The 11,069-nt window shown below is 45.1% G+C and overlaps 1 protein-coding gene across 1 annotated transcript; it reads left to right on the forward strand.

Annotated features, from left to right (window-relative positions):
* Nucleotides 1-1,547: 1,547 nt before the first annotated feature.
* RPL11 (ribosomal protein L11) lies at nucleotides 1,548-5,993 on the forward strand. Its single transcript, NM_001304880.1, is given in 6 exon segments — nucleotides 1,548-1,571; nucleotides 2,348-2,498; nucleotides 3,709-3,815; nucleotides 4,211-4,342; nucleotides 5,400-5,510; nucleotides 5,943-5,993. Coding segments are annotated over 6 exon segments (537 nt in total). The 5' UTR covers nucleotides 1,548-1,565; the 3' UTR covers nucleotides 5,973-5,993.
* The last annotated feature ends 5,076 nt before the right edge of the window (nucleotides 5,994-11,069 follow it).

The following is an 11,069-nucleotide window of genomic DNA, read 5'->3' on the forward strand; positions in this document are numbered from 1 at the left end:
GGGGAAGGGAATGAGCCTGAGATTTTAGGATGAACTGTTTTATATTTCCTGCATACATATTTCCCTCAGGTTACATTTTTAACTTCAGTTTGACAGTTTGAGTCGCAAAGTTGCAAGAGGCAATTTCACCCAGATTCCTCAAATCCTATTTACCATTTTTTCCCCTGAATTATTTAAGAGTAAACTGCAGACACGATGGCCCTTTACAGTGAACACTGTAAATCCAAGAATAGTCTGTGGTGTAACCAAAGTCAAGTAATCAGAATGAGGACATTAAATTAACACGGGTACACTTCTGAAATCTGCAGAACCTGATTCAGATTTTGCCAATTATTCCAAAAATATGCTTTATAGCAAAAGAAAATCCAGGATTCATGTGTTGCATTCAGCAGTCTTGTCTTTATTCCAAGTTTTGGAGCAGTCCCTCCCCTGGCACTGTTCCTCCAAGAGACTTGGTTGAGGCCTTGGCTCTAGGCTGGCTGGTGGCTGCCTGATGGCAGAAGCTCAAAGGTGTGGGTTGGGAGGAGGGGGGTGTCTCTTTGCTCTCCTCCATCAGCCCAGCTTTCCAGAAGTCCCTTGTATCACTACTGGATGAAGCCAGGAGAGCCTGGGGGCTTTTACCTGCCCTGTAGCAACAGGAGAAGGGAATGTGGCAGCAGAAGCGGGAGGCTTGTCTCCTTTCCCGCCAAAGCCCTTTGCCCATTTATTCCTGTTAAACTGGAGGATTCAAGACCAGGTTCTGCCTGGGATGTGCATCCTGGCAGCCCCTCAGGCCCCGCTGCTGAGGATTAGTGTAAACCAGGAAGCCCTATTATTGTTTGCGATTGGATCCTGTCTGTCAGAAACTAACCTGCAAGCCATTTTTGTGCGTGCAGGATGACTGTTGATTATACACCATATGTCTAACACTTTCTGGGGTAAAGGGTTGCTTGGATCTAGTGGGTTTATATTAAGAGTAACCCCTTATTCCGAGCTTAACTGTGTGCTCTACACAATTACCTCGTTTAATTTTCACAACAATCTCCTAGGATATAGGTACCCATTTTAAAGCTGAGGAAAACTGAGGATGAAAGAGGTCTAATTAGTAACCTGCTCTGGGTCGCCTATCCATGAGCTAGCCAAGACAGGAGCATACTGTCTCCACAGCTCAGAACGCCTAAGCCATCACTGTTCTAACTGTATAAATTCCATTTGTTTACATTGTCACCGAGTAAATTATATACATTATAGTTTGCATAACTGACTTCACTTAGTCTTTTAAGTCTCATCACGCCAAGAACCACCAGGTCCGGAGACTGTGGGAGGGAAGGGCGCCCATAGTAATCGGAAGTTCAAGGAAAAGCCGGTCAGGGAGCTTTAAAAATCATTTTTGGAAAACCCGGGTCCCGGTCGTCGGTGGGCGTCGCTGGCAGTTGTGGGCGGCGCCCACCAGGCCGAGCTCCGCACTGCGCCGCCGCCGCCCCCTTCCTCCGCCGCAGCTCTCTGCGTATCCTGGGGAAAGAGCCCGCCTCCCGACCCATAAGGCCCTGGGCCGGAAGCTTTACTTTCTCTTCCTGTTCTCCACCATGGCGGTGAGTAGCTGAGGCCTGCGTTTGCTTCCCTTCATCCGCCTTCATCCACGGCGGGCCGAGGCCTCGGGAGCTGCCTCGTCCGCGGCCCGAGAAGAAAGGAGCTCGCAAGGCTGGCCGTGCCGAAACTGGCAGAACCATGCGGGCCGAGGGCGCCGAGCTGAACCTTGTCGCCTCCCCTCCCGCCTTCTTAGGAGCGGGCTCGGGGCAGCCGCCGGGCGGGCTCAGAAGTGCGGCCCGTAGGCTGCAGGGAGGGCGAATGGAGCGAGCGGAAGGGCTGGCCCACGGTGTCCGGACCTGTTACCCGTCCCGGGGACTTGAGACTTGCCGGGGGCTGGGGAGCCTCCGACTGTTTCTCCGCTTGGGGAAGGCGCTGGGTTTCTGCCGCGGCCAGAAGGCTGCTTCGGGATGCAATGGGGGACGTTTCTCAAGCACGTGTTTCCTGTTTCACCAGCGTTTAAATTGTTTTCTCCCCCGTTGGCTTTATAGTGCGGACGCGCTCTGACACCTTACACGCAGAACCCTTGGGGTTCATCCTTTCCGTGTAACTTTAACTCCGATACCTGTCCAAGTTTCTTTTAGCCCATTCCGTGCTTGGAGGAGGAAACCAGATTCCGAGCCGTCTTCTACCTCCCACACAAACACCGTGATACTTTTTAAACCCTTAGGGCTTTCGTTAGGAGCCGGGATGAGCAGAAATAGGTATGCTGTGCTTACAAATGCTGGATTCGCGGCTATGGTGGGATTGTGTGTTGACTGTTGCGCTTCCCTTGTTGCAGCAGGATCAAGGTGAAAAGGAGAACCCCATGCGGGAACTTCGCATCCGCAAGCTCTGCCTCAACATTTGTGTCGGGGAGAGTGGAGACAGACTGACCCGGGCAGCCAAGGTGCTGGAGCAGCTCACAGGCCAGACCCCTGTGTTCTCCAAAGGTGAGTAGTGGCAGTTGGGGGAGAGGACCCGCGGCTGGTTATGCCTGCATGTTTCCTAATTTACCTGGCGTCTAGCCTGTTCAGTGCCCATCTTGAAAGTGATAGTTGGTGTCCCTGAAAAGCATTACTTTACTGATCTACCCAAGCTTCTTGTCTTCCTTTCAAGATCGGGTTTGGTGTTGGAATACCAGGTTTTTAAGGTAGAAATTAAGCTAGGACTAGTGCCAAGTAGAGACTTTCCAGGGAAAGTTGGGAAAGTTAGAAATGTTGGGAATGCAGTAAGTGGTATTTGGCTTGATTCATACTTGGAATTTATAGGCTACATTAAGAACAGAGCTGTGCATCTAGACCAACTGTGTTCAGATCCTGGCTTCATCATTTGCTGATCTGACTTTGGACTTTCTGGGTCTCAGCTTTTTTATTTACATAAAGGGGATGGTAATACTTAACCAGATTGTGAAGGATCAAATGGATTCTGTGAAGTGCCTGCTATATACCAAGCTCAGTGCAGACATTAGCATTGTTTTGTTGCTTTTGTTTTTCAAGTTCCATTGCTTTAAGGTAGTGGAATATGTTAAGTTCTTGTGTTCAGATCCTGCCTTTTATTACCAGCTGTGATTTGGGACAAGTTAACCTTCCAGAACTTCATCTGAAATATGAGCATAACATTACGATAACACTTTAGAAAATCTTAGCTATTTTCAATAACATTTTGTTTTCTTTAGAATTTGATCCTGTTTCTTTCTAGTGGCCTATTCTGGCTGTGAACTTGGCCCATCCTGAGACTTAGACATTATGACTTCAAGCTCTTTTTTTTTTTTTTTAAGATTTTATTTATTTGACAGCGCAAGCAGGGGGAGCACAGGGAGAGGGAGAAGCAAGCTCTCCTGCTAAGCAGGGAGTCCGGTGCAGGGCTCGATCCCAGGACCCCAGGATCATGACCTGAGCCAAAGACAGCTTAACTGACTGAGCCACCCAAGCGTCCCACCTCGAGCTCTTTGCCTCAGTGTGACTGAGGACTTGAAAGTTGGAAAATGAGTTTTCTGTGTTACAGATGAATCCAGATGTAGGTGACACTGATTAGAACGCCACCACTTAGGATGTGGGTAGATACTTTATGTCTCTTAGGAGTTGTGATGATGATGTTCTGGGAAAGAGGTGAGTGTAGTGGGAGTGTGATACCTGACTCCTTGTTTCCCCCTGCCTGCAGCTAGATACACTGTTAGATCCTTTGGTATCAGGAGAAATGAAAAGATTGCCGTCCACTGCACAGTCCGTGGGGCCAAGGCAGAAGAAATCCTGGAGAAAGGTCTAAAGGTGAGGCTGATCCCCTCATGGGATAATAGTTTAAGAGTGCCAACATAACGCAAGTAGATAATTACAGTGGTGATGGTTATACATTATGTACTGTCTTGGGTGCCTTGGCTTTTAATTTTGTTTTATATTTTAATCTCTAAAGGGAGTTTCCTGCACTCAGCAAGGTTTATGAACTGTTTTTAATGATTTCTCTGGGTTTTTCCATGCCTTTTAAATGTTGGGAAAGTTCTATGAAATCCGTCATTGGAATGTGATTTGGTGTCGTGGAAAAATGATGAGTTTTTGTTCAGAATCAAATTGGATCTCTGGGGTGCTAAGTGTTGAGGACTAAGCTGGTAATTTGGGGGGGATTTGAGTTGACAAGGAGTGTGATTGCTGCATTTTTTTCTCCTTAGGTTCGAGAGTATGAGTTAAGAAAAAATAACTTCTCTGATACTGGAAACTTTGGCTTTGGGATCCAGGAGCACATTGATCTGGGGATCAAATATGACCCAAGCATTGGTATCTACGGCCTGGACTTCTATGTGGTATGATATTTAATCTTTTCTACTCCTGGTCTGTGAGGAGAGTGGAATCTGCTACTCCTTTATTTTGTGTGTGCTATCTTGATGTTCAGATGTTGGATTGAAGCTTTAAGTGTTGTCTGCCTTTGTGTTCTGCTCCTTGAGAAGATGTGCCTCGTTTGCGGCAGGTGTCGGGATACAGCACTGAACTAGATAGACGAGATCCTGCTATTTCGAAGCTTATAGTCTAGGATCTAGCAAGCACCAACATGGCTTAGAGGTGGAAGAAGGAACTATTCCACCCATTGAATTGAAAATTTGAGACAGTTCTGGTGCTGTATTTGGTGTGTGGGTTGGCTGTACTGAGGCTGCTGTTTTCCCAGCTCCTTCCCTTAGACCTTGGGGATAGGGTGGCTTCCATCCAGAGGACATAGATGTGAGTTTGGTGATGTGGCTGTTTGCTCAGTCAGGATAGGGGTTTCAATGTAGAAATGACCATTTGTGTTACTGCAATGTGTTTGTCCAACCATAAAACCACATAGCAAAAACCAGAAGTTCTGACTAGTGTGGAACCTGAGTCATGGCAGCATCTTTATTAGATTTGAGTATCTAAACGCTAAGGAGAATTAGGTGCTCACAGGGAGTTTGAGAACAGCAAGCCTTTGAGAAGCACTTTTGAACTGAAACAGAAGAGAAGAATAACTATTTCTTTGTGCTTCTCAGAATCTTAAGTTTTCCATAATGCACATATTATAGTAAAAAAAATTTTTTTTAACGTTATTTTAAAAATGCACTTTGGAGACTGGGGAGCAGTGATGGAGAATCCTTAGCTACCTTTGGAAGTTGGGCAAGGAAGGGGGGAGGTACCGCAAGTTCCAGCCTCCAAAGCAGACCTACAGTGTGGTATGTTGTCGAGGATGCTGCTAACGGATTTATCAGACCCTGAGATCACGGGTCTTTTGCTCCGGAAATCATTGGGCCAACCAGGTGACTTTTGAAGATCAATATCCAGTGTGTGAGTCTTGTCCGTCTACTCTTGACTGTGAGCTGGCTAGGTGACTGTTGGTTATTCCTGGGACAGGTGCTGGGTAGGCCAGGTTTCAGCATCGCAGACAAGAAGCGCAGGACAGGCTGCATTGGGGCCAAACACAGAATCAGCAAAGAGGAGGCCATGCGCTGGTTCCAGCAGAAGGTAAAGCTGATTTATCTCTGGTGAACTGGTGGAATGTGGTGTTGGTGAATGGAGTTGGGATTTGGGGGTGCAAAATCCAGCACCATTTGGTGGGTAGTTTCTTTAAAGATCGAGAATTTGGGCACCTTGGCAAATGTGGGCTTCCAGGGTTGGTGGTTTGAACACCCAAAATCAGGCTTTCTCCCCACCCCCATACATGCAGGTAGCTGGAAGGGGAGGAATATGGCTTTAATAGGAGCCCCGTTTTCTCAAGGTATAGTGCAGTTCAGCACAGTATAGCAGTTGTTAAAACAGGCTAGTTTCCTGTTCAGAAGGGATGTGGGGTTCAGAGCTGAATTCACGTTATCAGATGTGAATTCTCAAACGTTAGCCATTGCTGCCATCTTTGCTGTTGCCTCCTGTTGTGAAAAAATAAAATCTCTTCTCTTTCAGTATGATGGGATCATCCTTCCTGGCAAATAAATTCCCGTTTCTATCCAAAAGGCCAATAAAAACTTTTCAGTGAAATGTATATTACTGTTGTGTGTTCTGTGAAAGGAGCCTGGCCATATTCAAGTCCCTGGACCTCAAGCCACTTAAAGCTTCGATGGGAATAGCTGGTAATGACCCTGTTGTCCTCTGGATGCCAGTGTTTCCTGGCAGATCGAAGCCTGAGCTTCGCATCATTGCCTGTGCTCCCCACATCCTTGTGGTTAGGCTGTGGTGGTGCAGTAGTCACGTGGAAACTGATTTTAGAGGGGAGGGTATGATTGGGGCTGGGGTTTGAATATAGAGCTTTGGTTGAAGGTCGGGTGCAGTGCTCCCGTGTTCCAGGAGGCTCCCCTGTATTCGGTAGTTCTGTTCCTCACTAGAGATACACCAGCACTCATGTCTGATGAAGGGAATCACAGGCTTTGGTGTGTCATCTCTGGGATTAAATTTTGGTTTAACTGTTCAGACTAAGTTTTCCTTTAAAATGAGAGTGTATAGGGTTGTTGAGGCAATATAAGCCCAGAAGGGAATGGTCTTTGAGGCAAATTGCCTGGATTTGATTCCCTGTCCTGCTTTTTATCTGCTGTGTTACCTTAAGCAAGTTAATCTCTGCCTCAGTTTCTCACGTATCATGGAGGCAAGTGATAGCCCTCAGAAAGTTAAATAATTTAATACTTGCAGAATACTTAGACTTGTAACAGGCACATAGTGCTCAAAAGGGGTTACTTTTGTGTTTTGCTATATGAGAAATGTCAGTTTGCTCTGCCTCTGGTGTGAAAATAGAACTTCTTGCCTTTTCCTTGCCACTGAACCAGTGACATTCAGAAGCCACCATTTCTCTGGCCATTGGACACAGTACTTGGCCGATGGTTCATAGTTTGCAATTTTGGGTTTACATTTTGAGCACATGTTAATTCAGTTCAGTAAATTACTCACTTGTGACTAATGAGTTCAGTTTTTCTTGGGCCACCTTTTCAGTGCCATTAAGTGGTTCTCTAATTTGTTAGCTGCCTTTGTAGTTATTTTAAAACCCAGAAATCTCTTTGGTGTGCCTTCACTGTTACGGAGATATGACATTTTTGTCTTCCTGATAATAAAGTCTTACCAGTGAGATCAGATACAGTTGGCTAAAGGGGAGAATCATGCAATGTATTACCTTATGTTTTTTGTTTCACTTAAAATATTAGCGTGCATTCACTTTCCAGTCTGACTCTGGGGCCGGGACTCTCACATTATAAACTGAGTGAATCTTGTGTAGGAGTGGTTCTTGTGATTCAGCTTCATGGCGGGGAGTGGGGGGCATAACTTGTCTTAACTTCTGTAATTACGGTAACAACTGCAACTGGAATACCCACGTGAGAACAAATGGTTGGTGAATATAACTTGTGCTGGTGGGTTCTAGCTGCTCTGGGGATTCAGTATATTGTACAGAGGAGACAGCACTATGTTTATTTTGTTTAAAGCATCTCAGAAATACAAAGTGTAGAATGTGAAAGGCCCTCTGATACTACCACTGTCCTTGTGTACTTTACTGTTAGCCATTTGCTGTTATCTGTATGATTTTATGTTTGTGTTCCTATTTAATTTTAATACAAACCTGCCTACTCTTCCTTTGGTCCTGCCATGTCGTGTATTCAGTTGAGTTGACTCCCCAATTTAAAAATTAAACTGCCTGGGTTTTTGGCCTAATACAGAAAGGACTCTTGGGAGTTGGGTGATCTGACTGGATTTTAGTCCTACTTCTCAGTGATAACCTGGGTGAGTCCTGAAACATGTTGGGGCCTGGAGCAAATGGGGAGACTTCCCTAATCAGTTTAGAGTGGTCAGGGCCCAGAAAGCTTGTCTCCTGTCCTGGTTAGAAGCATGGCTTCCAAATAGATGTTTGGAGATGTTTGGTGTCTAAAGTGCATTTTGAGTTGGCATCCATTCACTTCCTACTAAGTGGATACAGTCCCCCGGGGGTTTGTTAAAACTCTTGGGCCTCACCTCAGATCTGCTGAATTAGAATCTGTCTTTTTAATGAGATCCATAGGTGATCAGTGTGCACACACTAAAGCCTAGAAACTACCTACATAGTAAGGCCAAAACAGGGAGGGAAGACCTAATACCCAAGGAGATTTCTTTAATAAATTTAGTTTTGTGAAGTTCTTGCTGTGTGGTAGTTTTTCTCATTGCTTCAGCTGCTGTCCATGAAAACTTAGATCAATGTTAGGTCACCCTCTGCCCCCATCTCACCTTGTGGTTGTCTTCAGAATAAGGTAGTGTTCCAGCAGGCCCAGAAATACTAGATGCTACTTTGCTGAGTGAATGTTCGAGTTCCGCAACTGCCCCCTACGACAGTTCTCAGCCTGGGGCAATAATCTATCCCCATCCTGGGGTATTTAAACATTTGTATGGGAAGCCCTTCAATAATTTCTGTAACTAGGGCTGCTATTTGTATTAGTGCCTGTAGGTCAGGGGTGTCAACAGTCTACCATTCAGGATAATGACACAAGTACAGGAGTTGCTAGGTAGATGGGTACGGGTGGTCACTGATAACTTGAGCAGGTAGCATGATGCGGCCAGCCAGCTGTGCAAAGGCTTGGAGGGACTAGTCTGTGGTTGAGAAGCAGCAAGGAGACTATAACTAGAGAGCAAGGGTGGAAGTCTGGAGTAGGTCAGGCTAGTAAGAGCCACATCACAACCTACCATTACTGTTACTGCTGTAAGACAGATTTTTAAAGGAAATTGGGGCAGAAATGGGGAAACTATTTAGGTTGTACCAGAGTGCTTGGCATTTTCATCCACGTAGGATGGGCAAAGGGGAGAGAGAAAAATCCAGATAAGAATAGTCTAGGATTCTTTTTAAAGATGGGATCAATTTTTTTCAGGGTAGTGTGTGTACATGGATATGTTACTATTTTGAGCTGGTTGGTAGGAAATGTCAATCCACAAGACTGTGTTTATGCCAAATAAAAAATACGTGATGATTCGTGAACTAAGGACGGTAGATGCTCTTCCTCTACTGGAAACACTAATTAGCAAAGAGGGCTGTTACCTTCTAGGCTTTTTTTTTTTTTTTAACATAATTAAGGAGAAACGATATAATTTTATTTTGTGCTTTTTTCCTCCTAAGTATATTCTCATGTCATTGTGGCAGCTTTATAATAAGCCATCTTTTAGATGTATAGGATATATTGCTTTATTTACTAAATATCAGGAGTGTCAGTTTGGTAGGACTGCCCCATGTCCCAGTGCACCTCTCTTGTTTTGGCCCTCTGTGTAGTAGTATCTGTGATGTCCCTGCATAGTATCTTCAAGTTATCTGATGATGTGGTGTAGTTGAAAGAACACTAAGCTGGAGAGACGTCATCTGTGTTCTGTTTTCTGCTCTTTAATTTGTTATCTGCCTTTGTAGCTTCCCCTGTTAGCATTGTGACCCAAAGACAAGTAACAAGGCAAATTGTAAGCCCTTTGGCCCTCTGGAGCCGACTGACCTGTTAGATTTTGTCTATGACCTTTTATCTTATGATTTTGTGCTTTTTGCCTTTTTTGTGCAGTTCAACCACCTGCTAATCCCAGTCTGTTAAATTCTACATGTAGGTTGAGGTTCTCCAGCCAGCTGGTGGGTAAAGACCACAGTGAGTAGGCTGCCAGTGGCTGAGTGGTAAAGGGTTAAGGCCCAAGCTTTCTAGGTGAGTGGCTAGGTCAGGGCCCAGAAACCACCCACAAATAGTTTAAGCTGCCAGTCACTAGGGACCTAACTGGTGCCTGGGGGTACAGAACCACTTGCTGAGCAGCTTGTTATGGAAACTACAGTGTGCAGTTGTCAGGGGGGAATCCAGTGTAAGGCACCTGGGGGCACCACCAGGAGGACAGAACTCCACTCTGCTCAGGGTGCAGGAAGGCTTAGGAAATAGATGCAGAGGTTTGTGCTTTCACAAATCTGAACAAAAATGATGAGTTGTGATTGTATCAATTGAGGACCTTATACAATTCAGTTGAGGGTGTTATATAATTACATTTATCACCTGATTTAATTTGCTTTTAACCACTTACCTGGGGTCTGAGAGTAGCTTGGAAGGCAAAGGCATTCAACAGCTTCAAGCAGAAATGCTGTTCTAGACTCCCTTCAGTTACCCTGTTGAATGTACTTTGATAGCAAGACTTTTAACTCTTTTAATACCATGGTAACTGCCTCTGAAAGTGTTTTCCTATAGTGTATTTCTATTTTTTGCTTTTAAAGATTGGTTTGCTTAAACATGTAAATCATGGTGTATAAGAGCACAGGATTTGGAATTTAAGCATCTCAACTGTTTTTTTTTTTTTAAGATTTTTATTTATTTGAGAGAGAGAGTGAGCAAGCACAGGTGGGTGGAAGGGCAGAGAGAGAAGCAGACTCCCCGCTGGGATCATGACCTGAGCCGAAGGCAGACACTTAACTGACTGAGCCACCCAGGCACCCCTAAGCATCTCAGATACCATGCAGGTCCCTGACGGATAGCATAGGCTTTTTTCCCATGAAGAGCCCCACTAGCTGCCAACCACCCCTCTTCCAGCTCTACTACTGATAGTTAAACAATGGTGGTTGCACCCAGAGTGGTCATCCAGGCAAACTCCAGGGGAGGGGTATGCTTTCTTGGATGTTGGTCAGGATTCTTTCTGATGGCCATCTGTTAACTCATTTCATTTTCATTGGCTCTGTGAGGTGCTTCAATGATTAGGATGCAGAGAAAGGCATAGAGGAGGGAATGAATTGTCCAAAGTCACAGTAGTGGTGATGAAGCCATTCTTCAAAGGCAGTCAGATTCCAGCACCTCCAGACCTACCTTTTTGTGCAGGTTTATAGCTTTGAAGTAATAAGGCTAAACCACACATCTGCCCCTTGAAATATATTTCCATCTGTTTTTCCCTGAAATTCAGTTGACCAACCTACAAAATGCTGTTTACCATTGTAGCTNATCTGCCCCTTGAAATATATTTCCATCTGTTTTTCCCTGAAATTCAGTTGACCAACCTACAAAATGCTGTTTACCATTGTAGCTTATGTTCCCCAAGTCCGCAAAGACAGTTAGCGATCAGAATTGGAGTTGGTCTTTTTTAAAGCTT

Source organism: Ailuropoda melanoleuca, chromosome 2 (genome assembly GCF_002007445.2).
Source record: "Ailuropoda melanoleuca isolate Jingjing chromosome 2, ASM200744v2, whole genome shotgun sequence".
Classification (NCBI taxonomy): Eukaryota; Metazoa; Chordata; class Mammalia; order Carnivora; family Ursidae; genus Ailuropoda; species Ailuropoda melanoleuca.